The sequence below is a fragment of the Ambystoma mexicanum genome, chromosome 3p (genome assembly GCF_040938575.1).
Source record: "Ambystoma mexicanum isolate Mex_15411 chromosome 3p, UKY_AmexF1_1, whole genome shotgun sequence".
Taxonomy (NCBI): Eukaryota; Metazoa; Chordata; class Amphibia; order Caudata; family Ambystomatidae; genus Ambystoma; species Ambystoma mexicanum.
The window spans coordinates 892,278,432-892,294,055 of record NC_090925.1 but is presented as its reverse complement, the minus strand read 5'-3'; the positions used below and the strand labels follow the sequence as shown (position 1 = coordinate 892,294,055).

At 44.8% G+C, this 15,624-nt stretch overlaps 1 protein-coding gene across 4 annotated transcripts in view; it reads left to right on the top strand.

Annotated features, from left to right (window-relative positions):
• Nucleotides 1-15,624, top strand: part of CHD6 (chromodomain helicase DNA binding protein 6) — a 2,307,824-nt gene that overhangs the window by 363,158 nt on the left and 1,929,042 nt on the right. For all 4 annotated transcript variants that reach the window (XM_069652122.1, XM_069652123.1, XM_069652121.1 and 1 more), the window contains exon 10: nt 13,064-13,185. In XM_069652122.1, the coding sequence (XP_069508223.1) occupies nt 13,064-13,185 (122 nt within the window). The remainder of the gene's footprint in view (nt 1-13,063; nt 13,186-15,624) is intronic.

The window sequence follows — 15,624 nt, the reverse complement described above, 5'->3', positions numbered from 1 at the left end:
GTGTTGTACAAAAATGCAAAAGCTTGGGAGACCGAAGGTAAGAAGTCTTACACCACCTCTACCTTCCAACACAGGCAGATTAACACTGCTACAGTGCTGGTGGGATTTAATATCCTTAACTGGGAGAATCTAGAGCTCTTCACTGACATGCTAACTCAGGAGGCCGCAGACGAGTTCTCTTTTTCTGGATCTCTGAAGGCAGAGAAGCTGCTATGCAACAACTTTAAGTAGTTAAAGATCTAACTGACATAACTGCTAGGGCAGTTACCAGTGCAGTCTGTATGCGGAGACATGCATAACTGTCTTCCTCTTCCCTTCACCAGGATATCCAGGAGAAGGTGCTTGACCTTCCATTCGATGGCAAAATGTTGTTTGACCCATCTACAGATGAGGTCCTACAGAAATGTAAGGCCAGTGCCAAAGCAGCTAAAATTCTCAGCTCCATCTCTGTGAAACAACCATATCACCAAAACTTCAAGGCGTTTAAACCACGTACACAAGGCAACAGTGTTTCCTCCACTTCTCCTAAATCGTATTACCCTTCCATAAAGAGAAGGTTTAGATCCAAGAATAAATCAGCCCTCCCTCTGCCTCGAATTCTGTTCAGGGGCAGAAGTCTATTTGAAATTCCCCAGGGCATGCACTTACCTTCCGCTCCAAACATCATTCAGGAGCATACCTCCCCGGTAGCAGAACTTCCTCCCTTTTTGGAAAACCGTTTCTCAAGAGGAGTGGGTTCTAAATATTATTCAACATGGGTACCACCTTTCCCTTCTGGCTATTCCACCTTCCTCTCCTCCAAAACTCCAAACATCATCCCTGGAGCTCTTGGGAGCGATAGAATTGGTTCCCCAAGAGGAAATAGGTCAGGGATTTTACTCCTGTTACTTCCTGATCCCAAAGAAATCAGGCGGGATCCATCCAATTCTGGATCTTTCAGGCCTCAACCAATTTATGTGCCTGGATACTTTCCATATGATAACCATCCCTCAGATTCTGGCTTCCCTACATCCAGACGATTGGATGGCATCGGTAAACCTACATGATGGATATTTTCACACCCCCATCTACAAACTCCACAGTCAGTTTCTGAGATTCACAGAAGGAAAGTCTCATTACCAGTTCCCATGTCTACCCTTCGGGCTAAATTCTGCACCCAGGGTTTTCACAAAGGTTCTGGGGTCAGTGGCAGCCTTCCTTCGGTTGCAGACAGTCCATCTATATCCCTACGTAGACGACTGGCTTCTCAAAGCCCAGTATCCGGAAGTATTGCTTCAGAAGTTGCAAATTACTTGCCATACTCTGTTCAACCTTGGGTTCTCCATAAATGTAACAAAATCCCAACTCAGTCCCTCGCAAAGGATCCAATTCTTAGGAGCAGTTATAGACACTACTATGCACAAAGTCTTTCAACACTTGGAAAGAGTAGAAGCCATTCAACAAACCATTGTTTGGTTCTACACTCACTGGTCACTAACAGCTTAGTGGTTTCAAAGGCTCTTGGGCCTCATGGCCTCTTGCATAAACCTAGTTACCTTTGCAAGGCTCCATATGAGAACGACCCAGTGCCATCTTGCTCTCAACTGGAATCATCTCTCGGATCCCCAAGAAACAAAGATCCAAATTCCAAGCCAAGTACAAGACACTCTGCGCTAGTGGAACTCCCCAGAGAACCTGCTAACGGTATCTCCCTTTCAACCTCGCCTTCACCAGATAGTCATAACAGACTCTTCTGAGTATGGTTGGGGAGCCCATTGTCAAAGCTTAACAGCTCACAGTCTTTGTCCCCTGAGGAAAGGAAGGACCACATAAATGTACTGGGACTAAGAGTCATATTTTTCACTCTAAAATCTTTTCTTCCCTCGCTTCTGGGAAAGGTGATGAAAATAAAAACGGACAATACCACTGCAATGTTTTATATCAACAAGCGGGGGGACTCGCTCGCACTCCCTGTGTCTCCTAGCAGACTACATTTGGTATTGGGCCATTCAGAATCAAATTTTCTTGTTGGCCTCCCATCTCGAGGGCAATAAGAATGTCCTGGCGGAAAAACTAAGCAGGCTACAGTTCGCTCTGCACGAATGGGCGCTAAACCATCAGTAGCACACATGATATTTCAGAAGTGGGGCCAACCATCATCACTATACCTCTTTTCCAATCAACACAACACACTTTGTCCGCAATTTGCATCAAGGCAAGGTCCCGGTCCTCGGTCTCTGGGAGATGCTGTACATCTGGATTGGTCAAATCTAGCACTATATGCCTTCCCACCTCTTCCATTGATTCCGCAAAATTTTGTGAAATTCAAAATGTCACACAACCTGACAATGATTCTATTAGCCCCCTTCTGGCCTCGCCAGATTTATTTTCCAGATCTTCTGGAGTTAGCAGGGTTTCCCCCCCTTAGATGTTCCACTTTCGAGAGATCTTTTGACTCAACACAAGGGGCAGGTTCTTCACACATCCCCTCAATTTTATGAACTTGAAGGCTTGGTTCCTGAAAAGCTAGCCTTTGCCCACTTGCACTTGTCAGAACAAAACATCGCTATTATGTCGGCCTCCAGGAAATCTTCCACTAAGAAACAATATCGTAGCAGATGGTTATCTTTCTGTCACTGCCCTTGGAACAAAACCTTAACCCTCTAAAGGCCTCCATTGATAATGTCATGTCCTTCATGTCTTATCTTGTTTCCACCGGGGTCAAGGTAGACCCTTGCAAACATTATTTATCAGCTACTGGTGCTTACCTGAATAGAGGACACAAGTCATTTTCTCTTCCCAACGAGCCCATTAAAAGGCACTTTGATGGCTTTTTATGTTTACATCCTCCTATTCTTGAACCACTTCCTCAGTGAGATTTCAACGTTGTTTTAGCACCTCTAACTCATAAACCATTTGAGCCTATGGCTTCATGCGATTTTAGATTTCCTAACTTTGAAATCAGCCTTCTTAGTGGCCGTTACTTCGGCTGGAAGAATTGGGGAGCTCCAAGCTCTTTCTTCTAAGGAACCATATATTGTGTTCCATAAAGACAGTTGTCTTGCTTACGGTTCCCTCCTTTCTGCCTAAGGTGGTGTCTGATTTTCACTTAAACCAGGGAATATGTCTTCCCGTTTTTCTTCCTAGACCGCATGCTTCTCCGGCAGAAGAGAAATTGCATAATCTAGATGTAGTAAGAACTTTAAAATTTTACCTTGAAAGGACCAACACGTTTAGAAAAGCAGATCAGCACTTTGTTGCCTACGGTGGTCCTTTTCCTAGCTATAAAGCAGCAAAGGCTTCTTTTGCCAGATGGGTTGTCTCCTGTATCTCCAAGGCTTACGACTGGAAAGGGCTTGCGACTCCGCAGAGACTTCGGGCTCATTCTACTAGAGCCAAGGCTGCATCTGTAGCTTTTACAAGGCACGTTCCAATTGTAGACCTCTGTAAAGCAGCTACCTGGGCTACCCCGCTTGCCTTTGCAAGCACTATGCTATGGATACATCATCCAGAAATGATGCAAAATTCAGCCAAAAAAGTTCTCCGCAACTTGCTTGTCTGAATCCTGTACATGCTATCACCTCCACCCTTGCTTATGCAAAGGCTTTTTAGTCTGGTCCCAACCAGTTTGGAAGGAGGCAGAGCCAGGACAACAGAGAAATGAAAAATTACCTTCATGGTGATTCAGGTTATCTTAGTCCGGGCTCTCCCTCCTTCACAACACCCACCCTTCCCCTGCAGTACGCATGTAGTTAAATTCTACTGCTTCGGTGGAACCACAGGAACGGGGTGTGGAACGTTGATGAGGTGAGGGTAAGGTGTGGGCCCGACGCGCGGGGGGACGCACTCGTGATGTAGGCCCTTCCCCTTCTAAAACTCAAAGTGACAGTTATCTTTTTCAGCCAGTTTTTCCGGCCGTTCCCAACAAGTTGTGAAGGATGCACAGCCCGGACTTAGAGAACCTGTATTACCAGGAAGGTCATTTTTCATATGTTAAATACTTGAGGAAGCAGAGGCTATTGAAGGGCTCGGCTGTGGGAAGGCCCTGGGGCCTGATGGTGTTCCTATTGATATGCTTAAGGATGAGCCGAGTATCTGGGCCCCTTTGTTTGCTCGTGTTTTCGACTCTGTAGCCAGAACTGGGGTTGTACACCAGTCTTGGCATGATGCAGTAATTATACCCCTATACAATAAGGGCGATAATAGGAGCCTAGGGAACTACAGACCTGTTTCACTTTTGGACGCTGTGGGTAAGCTCTACATGTCTTGCCTTTAACGTTGGTCCATAGAGGGGAACAATATTAACCATCTCCATGCCGGATTCCAGCCCGGCATCGGTACAGTGGACCAATGCTTTAGGCTGTGTGCAGTTTTGACTAAATATTTTACTATGCAACATAACCAGAATGTATGCAGTATTTGTGGACCTACGCACAGCGTTCAATAGCGTTTCCCGTTGTAATTTCTGGTCTGTGTTGAGAAATAATGGTGTCCCAGGGTCTCTTCTGGCTAATATCCAGTCCCTTTATACTGGCAACAGGGCGTCTGAGAGATGGGGGTCTGGGCAGGGAGACCACTGAATCCTTTTTAGTAGAGAGGGGGGTCCACCAGCGGTTTCTGCTGGCCCCATCCTATTCTGCTTCTACATAAATGTAATTATAGATGAACTGTTAGATTGTGGTCTCAACCCTCCAAAATTGGAAGCAGACAAATTACCTGCACTTTTTTACACAGATGATGCAGTTTTACTATCTACTACCCCAACGGGTCTGAGACACAACCTGCACATTTTCGTTAAGAAGTGTCAAGAACTTTCAATGGAGCTGAACTCAGAAGAAACAATGGTGATGGTGTTTGGTCATAAATGCAGAAAGAAAGTCAAATTGAGGATTTTACATGAAGGTACTCTTTTGGAGCAGGTGTATTTCTATAATTACTTGGGGATAAGGTTCACAGAGGAACCGGTCTTGGTTGGCCCAACATATTAAGGCTGTGGCAAACTTAGAAAAGTATAGCGGTGCTATCCGCTGCTTTTACAATAGGCATGCTAGGAGAGCCGTCTCCCCTGCCTTAAAACTATACATGGCCCAAGCCTGGGGGAGAGGGCCGCTGCGTGTGGAGTTGAATTATGGGTTCACTGTGCATATGCCCCACTAAATGTGGCTGATGACACATTTTTGAGGGCCATATTTATGCAACCGAAGGGTGTCCCAATGGCTAGCCACTGTTGGGAATTCAACCTAAAACCTATTTCAGAAGTTTTCGCAAATAAAAACCCCTGACATGTTGGCCCCTAATATGGCGCGCACCAGAACTTGCAAAATATAGAGAAGCGATAATAAGCTTGCAGAAGGTCTCTGGCTCAGGTTGCCTCCCTTGGCTTAAGTTCATATGCAAAGGGTTGGGGATCTGGACCGGACTGTTTTTGGGTCTAGTGCTGCAGGGCTATTGCCCATTTCCAGGGAACTGATTAAAATGAAGTGTAAGGAGGCGACTATTAGGAATATAAAAAGGGCATGTGCTGCATTGTCAGCGGGATCCCTGTATTTAATGTTGAAACAGGAAGAGGGTTTTGAGCCCTACTTGGACCATGTGGCCCCTGGATATGCCCGACCCCTATTCCTTCAACTGTGCACCAACACCCTGAAGGTGGCACATTTTATGGCAAAATGGTCTAACACCCCCTGGACATCGGTTGTAAAGTTTGTGGCAACACAGAGGGATTGATTATTCATTTTGTATTACTTTGCCCAGGATAGTCGGGCATCTGGGAATGCTATTTGTTGCCACTGTTTCGCTTGAGGGGTATTAGGCAGACTGCTGTAGCTGTGGTATTCTGTAAACGAAGCAACTATTTGAATGCAGTTTATTTCGTCAGAGTTTCTTCACAAGGCCTGGCTAAGAAGATCCAAGTTTGCAAACCATCCTGTGATAAACTATTTTGGTAATGTGTAATGTATTGTTGGCATTTACTGTTGCCGATTCATTGGTTTTATATAGATTTTGACCATGTTTGTTTGAGAAAGATAATGAACTTTGGCTTGGTCACAGTTGTGCTCAATATAAATGTAATCAATGTATATTTTGGTCTTAAATATTTTTTTTTTATATTGTGATGTAATGATGCGTTTATGGTTTTAAAGTTATGTTGATTGTGAACTGATTTGCTATGACATCCTAGAAGCTGCATACTCGCACACTCAATGTAAATAATAAATGATGATGATCATTTGAATACAATGAATGCTGTTTGTTCCTATAGCAAGCAATACAAAATCCCTTAAAATAGTTTGAATGTTGGGGACTGTAATTTTTAATTGCTGTGTTTGTCACTGTAATTTTACCTCTGCCGTTTGACAAAACACGTAGGCCATTTAGTTTCACAATGATAGTAATTTAGCCGAAAAAGCACTGAATAAAGTTAATGTCACACCCCTAGAGTATCGCACAACTCCTTCCTAACCATGGAAACCAAATGTAGTTGACCTCTCCCACCTTGGGTGGCATGGGCTCCGGGTTTTAGCATATACAGGTAACCTCAAGGTAGCCGATGGGGGCAAAAGAGTTAGGAGAGTTTGTGGACAGGTAGGGGGTGTTGAGGATCACCGGAAAGAGGTTTAGGAATCTTGAATTGGATAGGTATGGGGAACATAGGGAAAGGAAACCTGCTAGATCTCATATGAACTTGAATAGTGCCAAAACCTCCTACCAACTCCTGACGCTAGGCTAACGCCCTTCTTGCTTAGGATATAGCTCTCAAACCCCTGTCTCCTACACCTGTTCACCCCTGAGCCAGCAACAAACATAAGCACATAATAGGTTATCAGTAGTCTACTGATAACTGCAGTAGCAAACACATGGAAATGACAAAAGCACAAAGCAACTGACATGTATTGTGCCACAGCATGGTATCCTCATTGGACTGTCCAAACCCTCCTGCCGTGTCACCTGGCAGACGTTACTTTCATGGTGAGGCTTTTAACTTGAGAAACTTGCAGCACACATAGATATGACAAGAGCAAGCAGCCACAAACAATGTACACGTTCCTCGCTTTCCCTCATGAATAATGCCAGCAACGTTCCAATGTTCAGACCGTTACGAGTCAGCTTCCTTCGGTTTGCCCAGCATGAGCTTGTGATAATTATTAATGTGGAACACACATGCAAATGCTGCACACCTGCTCTCTTCTGGCCCGTGGCTGCCACACCAACAATCACCAACAGGCATCACGGGCCGGGGAGGTGCTTAAATAGAGTGTGCAAGCCTGCGCATGCGCCACCCCACTTTATCCCATGGTCTCATGGGAATTGTAATCCTCTGCCTGTTTTTGCAAGGGAATATCGCGCTGGGGCCGCTTTGCAGCCCTTATTCCTTACATTACCTCCTCCTCTAGGGCTCTTCCCAGAACCTGGCTTACCTGGATGTGACCAGTGAAATAGTCTTACCAGACGGTCTGCATGCACTACCTCTGCAGGTTCCCAAGAATCGTCCTCAGGACCGAAACCCATCCATGAAATTAAATACCAAAGTTTCTTGCCACGCTACTTGGAGTACAAGATGTGCTGCACCTCAAATTCCTCTTGACCATCGTTCATCACCCCCGGAGCCTTTCTTGTCACCACACCAGTAGCTGCGGATTTAACCAAAGAAACGTGAAACACTGGATGGAGCCTTGTATGTGAAGGCAGACTTAATCGCACGTCGTATCTGACACACATTTCAATATGGTATAAGGTTCGATGAAGCGAGGCAAAAATGTACGAGACCCAAACAACTTAATATGCTGAGTTGACAACCACACCCGATCTCCGACCACATACTTAGGACTGGATTGTCTCTTTCGATCTGCTTGCCTCTTATAAACCACCTTGGCCTTGTCCAGATTTTGGCATGCCTTCTTTCGTATCTCGAGAAGCTCCCGCATGCGTTCTGTGACTGCCGGGATCTTGTTAAACCTTGGAACCTCTTCTGGTAGTATTTGACCATCTTGACCATACAGGCAGAAATGAGGGGACATTCCCAATGAATCATGTTTGGCATTGTTATAACAGAATTCCGTCAGCCATAAAGACTGGGCCCATGTGGATTTACCCTCAGGCAAGAAACATCTCAGATATTGCTCCATAGTCTGATTTACTCTTTGTTTGACCATCCGTCTGGGAATGGTAACTAATGGATAGGGCGCAGGAGATTCCGAGCAACTTCCAGAAAGCATGCCAAAACCGGGAGGTGAATTGCGACCCTTGGTCCGATACTAGAGTTCTTGTCAATCTATGCAATCTTACTATATGCTGCAAAAATATGTCCGCCACAGTACCCGCACTTGGAATATCATCACACGGTATGAAATGAGCTTGTTTGGTCAGATTATCCACTACCACCAGGATCGTATCACAATCCCCATCTCTGGGCAGTTCAGTAACAAAGTCCATAGACACCCATGGCTGCAACAACCCATCATTCTTCAAATGATCTGCCTTAGACCGCACACAAGTCTCACAGCCTGCCACATGCTCCTGTACCCGGGAGGCCTACTCCTCCCACCAGAAATACTGTTGCACCATGTCCTGAGTGTTTCTGACAGCCGCATGACCTGCCATGGGGGAATTATGGCACCAAAACAAGGCCTTTTTTTCTCAGTGACTCAGTGGGAAGAAACAACTTCCCCTCTTCATATGGTAGACCTCCCCGGATGACTGGCATTGCCTCTCTTTACCCACTCTGTCCACTTTTTTCTTTGGAAAGTTTTGATGTACTTCCCCAAGCACCTCCTGAGTGACTGCACCCACAATCTTCTCCACTGGAATGATACTTGGTTCCACTTGACACTGCTTTCCCAGATTATCCTGCTTGGACAATGCATCTGCCTTTCTGTTGCTCCTTCCCGGGCGGTATGTGACCACAAAGTCAAATTCCTCAAAAAATGGTGCCCATCTTAATTGCCGAGAACTCAAGTCCTTGCTGTTCTTAAGTACTGCAAATTCTTGTGAGCTGTGATAACTAGTACTAGATGCAGGGCTCCCATTAAGTAGTGACGCCATTCCAGAAAAGATTCCCTGATTGCCAGAAGCTCTTTATCCATGTTGGCATAATTCTGTTCACAGCCTGTTAGTTTGCGGGAAATATAGGCCACTGAATGTAAAATGCCTTTCCCATTCACATGTGACAAGATTGCCCCTATGGCCAGGTTGGAGGCAACAGTCTGCACCTGAAACTGTTTCACGATATCAGGATGACATAAAATCGGGTCCTCAGTTAATGCTGCCTTTAACCTCCCAAATGCTTCCTCAGCCTCCTAATCCTATTGGAACATGGTAGCTTTTTTTAAGAATCGGGTAATGGGTGTAATAATGGCAGAGACATTTTTAGAAACCTTAGCTCGAAATTGGCAATTCCCAGAAATGATTGAATGTTCTTTACACACTGGGGAGATGGCCATTTGGTGACTGCCTGTACCACCTTGTCATCCATAACCACTCCTGATGTTGTCAAAATGAAGCCCATAATATCTACTTTGGTAACATGAAATTCACATTTTTCTAACTTCGCAAACAAATGATAGTCCTGTAATCTGGCTAGAACTGCCTTGAAATGTTGTACATGTTGTTCAATAGACTCAGAAAAAATCAAAATTTCATCAATATACGCATTCATGAATAAATCCAAATATTCTCGCAACACCTCCTGCATGAAATGTTGAAAAGCTGCAGGCGCGTTGCACAAACCAAAAGGCATCACCAAATAATCAAACCAAACTTTATACGGAAGGGCGTCTTCCACTCGTCACCCTCCTTCACCCTGATGAGATTGTGTATGCCCCCCTTAAGTACAACTTGGTGTAAATCTTGGCCATTTTTACCTGTTCTAACCATGCCAGAATTAATGGCAACGGGAACCGGTTTTTGATTGTTATCCTATTCAGCGCTCTATAGTCCATGCCAGTCCTTAAGGTGCCCTCCTTCTTTGACACGAAAAACAATGGAGACGAGAGAGGGGATTTGGAGTGTCGTATAAACCCACAGGCCAACATCTCATCTAAATATTCCTGCAAGTGTTGCGTCTCTTTTTCTGATAAGGTATACAACCGACTGCAAGGTAACCTAGCATTAGGTTCCAACTTCATCACACAGTCAAATGGCCAAAGGGGCGGCAACTGAGATGCACCGCCCTTGTCAAAAACACCAGAAAACTCTTGGTATTCCACTGGCAGGGTGGTGACCACTGCCCCAATCTTGGCCTGCTGATTCACTCCTTCCACCAAAAAGGTTGTAGGACCCCCAATGCCAGTTAAATGGGATCCAAACTGCTCATGTCCAAAAGTCAATGTCCCTCCTCTCCTGTCTATGCTTGAATTATGTGCCACTAACTGGGGCATTCCCAAAATCACCCCAAATTGGTGAGCAGCAATCAAATCGAACTTAATAACCTCATGACCCTCACCACCCCACATCACCCCCTGGGTCTCTCGTAATAGGACCCGATGTCAAACAAGTCACTAATAAATAGATGTGGGGAGCCTTAACCTGCATGTTGTTTGCCACTGCCAATGGGAACTCTGCCTCCTGCTGGCTAGGTATAGTCGCCCCCCCCCCCACTTACCAAGCTCCCTCTTTTCCCACCTCCACCTTTCTCTTTTCCCCAGCTTGTGCGGGTGTATTGTGACAGTTCCGAATGTAGTTCCCTGACTTCCCACAATACAGACACCAGTTATTAGCTTTGCTTTTCTCCTTCTCTTCCACTGACAAAGGTCCCCGAACGCTTCCAATCTGCATGGGCTCCCCCTGCTCCCCTCCAGCACATCCCCCTACCTCCCTGCTTCTGTCTAGACGCACAAATGGCACCCCTTCAGTCTGCCTTTTCTCCTCCCCTGCGCTCACCCAATCTATGATCCAACTGCAGGGCCAAATCAATGAATGCACTACATGAATCTGGTTGTGGTTCCATATGAGCTGTTGCATCTTTTAACACTTCTCTTAATCCTTGATAAAAAATAAAACCAATTGCTTGGGTTCTGGCCACGCCGTCTCTACCAGTAAGCAATTAAATTGCGTCACATAAGTCGCCAAATCCTTAGTACCCTGCCTCAGCGCTAATAACTCCTTATCCTGGGCCAAAGATAGATTACGATGATAAAACAGTTGTGCAAATTCTATGGAAAATCTTGCCAAATCACGTAAGGCTCATCCTGTTGTACTAAAGGAATTGGCCAAGCTGCTGCATAGCCTGCCAAATCAGACCTGATTGGGCCTGAGCAGACTCAAATGCTGTAGGTTTGCATAGAAAGTGTAATTTCCATTGCCTCAAAAAGATGGAAAACTTCCTAGGATCCCCGCAAATCTCTCAGGGGCTTCCAACGGAACACCTAAGTTTTGTTGCACCACTACTGTATTTGATCAGCTAGATGGTCTTGCCGTTGAAGCCGCCACCTCTCCCTGAAGCGATGTTCCCTGAGCTATCAAACCACTAACCTGCATCTTCAATGTAGCAGTCTCCTGCTGAGACTGAATCGACTCTGCCTGAATATCCTGTAGTGCCTTCAGCACCTCTGTTAAAGGTAGAGGGGACTCCATCTGGCTTGGGTGGTTTAAATATCCCTAATTGGGGGTTGGTGATTGTCACACCCCTGGAGTATCACACAACTCCTTCCTAGCCACGGAAGCCATATTTAGTTGACCCCTCTCACCTGGGTTGGAACAGGCTCCTGATTTTGGCATATACAGGTAACCTTGAGGCAGCCGATTGGGGGGGGGAATAGTGTTAGGGAGAGGTTGTGGATAGATGGGGGGGGGGTGTTGGGCTCACTGGAAAGAGGTTTAGGAATTTTGAATTGGATAGGTATGGGGAACATAGGGAAAAAAAAAGTCTAGATCTCACACATAAACTTGAATAGTGCCAAAACCTCCTACCAACTCCTGACGCTAGGCTAACACCCTTCTTGCTTAGGATATAGCTCTCAAACCCCTATCTCCCACACCTGTTCACCCCTGAGCCAGCAACAAACATAAGACAATAATGGGTTATCAGTAGTCTACTGATAACTGCAGTAGCAAAAACATGCAAATGACAAAAGCACAAAGCAACATACATGTATCGTGCCACATCTGACCATTGCTTGACATTTATCAGGTGTTGGTCTGTTTGTTTTCCATTGTTAAGGTAGTCATGGGAATAATATATGAAGATTTACGGTTTGCAGGAGACATTTCAAATTTGTACATTGAGCTGGTTTGTAACTGTTAAATGCTCCCTTCTTTGAAAGGGATATTTGGTATCGTGCACTCCAGTTGGTGGGAAAATAACTACTTCTGTACACATGAATGCTGTTGTGTTTGGTGACTGTGTCATGGGGTAAGACACTGAAAATATGGTTGTTTTGTAATTGTGCATTTGTGTTGCAGAGGGTGTTCGAAACCTGACCCACTTGATTTTAACTTGTTTTAAATATGTAATAAGCAAGAATGACCATCACAACTGTCTAAAGTATGAGTACCAATGAGTTGAGTTAATATATGTATCTGTTCGTTGTCTATAGTTCCATGATAGCCACATGGGGTTAATGAGCTCTCTACAAATACAGGGTATGTAAATATGGGAAATTGGGCTATCAAGTGCATTCTCTTTGCTAAAATCATGGAAGTAAATAATTTGGTTGGTGACTATGTTAATTCAACTTTGCTGGTAATATAAAAAGTAACTTGTTAATGCCAGGCTAGCAGCGAATCTCATAAATGAGCGTGAAATTTGGAATGCTTTGACAAGGTGCATAAAGAAATGTATAAATAAGGAGCAATGTTTGGGTACTTGCGATTCATTGATCTATCAGTAATAATTGTATACATGTTGCTGATGTCTTTTTAATTGTAACAAATAAATCCAACGTGCAATGTTTACTTATAAAGGAGGAACTGGCACAGCTGATTTCTGAGCTTAGGTGCTTGAACTACAATTGCCTCTATGCACTTCTCACACACATGGACGCTGGAATAGAGAGAAGTTGATTATTGAAAAATTGCCCTTTGTATTTTTGGATGATGCAACTATCTGCAATTCCTTATATATTTTCCATGTTTATTCTCCATTTAGGAGCGTCCGTCGCCTGAAAAATGGCAAAAGCTTGCTAAATCTCGGGAATACAAAAATAACAATCAGCTTAGAGAGTACCAGCTGGAAGGAATGAACTGGTTACTGTTTAACTGGTACAACAGGTGAGTTTGGCACCTAAGAAGCATGCTCTCTTATAGTTTGGGTGGGTGTCTTTTTGCGAGACACAAATCAAACTGGATTGGGGGAGAGCATAGCGGGGGTAGTCAATGTCAACCATGTAAGGCAAAGGTAATTACATTTCTTTTCCATTTTAATTGTCCACCTATACAGTTCACTCATAATATTGTTTCAGAGCATCGAGTTGGGTTAAGTAAGGGTTCAAATTGGAGTCTGATCTCCTGAATTGGGAGTAAAGTTGGTTTAGCTAGCTTCGGCAGAGGGACAGATGCCCTCTGGTTACTGAAAACATATAGAAATCAAATGAACAAGCTTGTTAACAATAATAAAAAAAGACCACATTTGCTATTGTTTCTCACTTATTAGAGAATGCATAATGTCTACAATATATTTTTTAATTTTCACTGCTGCCCCCTGCCCCCTGATCTCCCCGACCGCCTCTGCTTCCATTTCCCTTCCTGGTCCGTTTCTCCTGCCTCCCGGCCCTGATTGGTCTTTGAGACCGTGTGCCCCCAGGCCTAGCCCCGGAATCCACAACATGCACAGCTTTTTCTTCAAAGCTTTGCAGGTGAGTGGAAAGGCTCCAGACCCTCCTGGGCCCCATCTGCAATGTATTTTTTAATTTCCATTCCTAGTCCATTTCTCCCGCCTTTCATATGGCCCCCCCTCCTGTCCTGCTTGGCCCGATCCGGGCACTTAACCCACCCTCCCAGGGCAGTCCTCTGCCCGTGCACTCCCTGCAGCTAAGGACCCAGAGGCAACGGGAGGCTCAAACACGGGCGGCTCCAAACTGTGTCTGCAGGTGTCAGCAGGGGAAGCCAGTGGCCAGCCGTCCACCAGCAGCTGCCTGGGTGGGGAGTGGAGCAATCACTCTACTCTGAGGCCCGACCACTGTATCTACCCTGTGAACCAGTCTGCGCCACAACATTGAAGTAATGTTAGTACTCTATGATCCAACTGTACAAAGTGCCCCAGTAGTACTGTAATTTATTTTGCCTGTTCATGTTAGCTTGATTGGAAGAGTCAGAGAATCCAGATTGGGAGCCCTCCCGTCCCCTGCACACTATGTAATGCTGTCAAAAAGACATTCAATAATTCAAACAGAATTTCATGAATATTGATGTGGAAGCGCTTTTTAGATGTATTTGGTATATGGTGTGGCCCAGTGGAGGATCTCTCGCTATTCCTGGAATACCTCAACTCAGTACACGACAGTATCACATTTAACATGGAGGTGGGGAATCTATTACTACATTTCCTGGATGTAAATATAGAAATCAAAAACACCTTTTCAACAACAGTCTATCACAAACCAACAGATGCCAACAACCTTCTCCACTTCACAGGTTTTCACCCAAAAGCAATGCTTAAGTCTCCCTTTCAGCCAGATGTTAAGACTTAAAAGGATGATATCAGATCCAGCAGGACTGGACATGGAGTGCTCTAAACTCATTGACAAATTTGAATCAAGGGGCTACCCAGAATCGATATTGAGTGAAGCTAAGTAAAGGTCTGATCAAAGAACTAAGGAACAACTATTGACACTGAAAGATAGAGAAGGAACCACCACTCCTATACATATCCAAATTCTCTCGTCAGAGCTTTCAAATTAGTAAGACAATCAGAAAACATTGGGGAATTCTCCAAAATGATCCCACTCCACAAATTATTCCCTAAAGCGCCCATGATGGCATTCAAGAGAGACCGCAACCTGCTGGACAAACTGGGCAAGGCAGAAAGACCACCTAAAGAGAAACACCTATATCTGACAACTAAGAAAAAAGGCACATTTCCGTGTCTAACTTGTTCACACTGCAACAATGTGGTGAAAGGTGACTCCATCAACCACCCCCAGACCGGGAAAAAAATATAACTGAAAGATTATGCAAAATGTCATACACCCGGATTAGTTTATTCCATCAAATGTCCCTGTGGACTGCTATATGTAGGTCAAACTAGACCTGCCAAGTGAGCAAAATCTACAGTGAGCACTGGCTAGTGGCCAGTCTTGGCCACTAGCTCACTGGCCAAGACAGAAGGCCCTGGCTAGGGGGCCTGAAAAACATATATAGTGGTCATAACAATTGAAATTGACTGAAAAACCTTAGTTGCAGCGGCGTTAGGGTGAGCAATACATTGTAACAAAACCTGTCAACCTTTTGTCAGTGATGTAATCAGCGGTGTTATATATGATGAAATTAGTGAGGTCACCAGTGATCATACGCTGCTCAACAGGGGGTGCACATGTGACAGGGACCTAAGCACCTAAGTCTTCTTGAGAAAAGGCAGAAGAGCAGGGCTTTACCGGGAAAGCAATGGAGTTGATGATGGTCACCTGCAAAGGTCATCCTCATGTCAGAAAGGTGCCCTCCTTCGTAGGGGTCTTGGGTCCAACAACGATCTGTCGAATGGCTGCAGGAGCT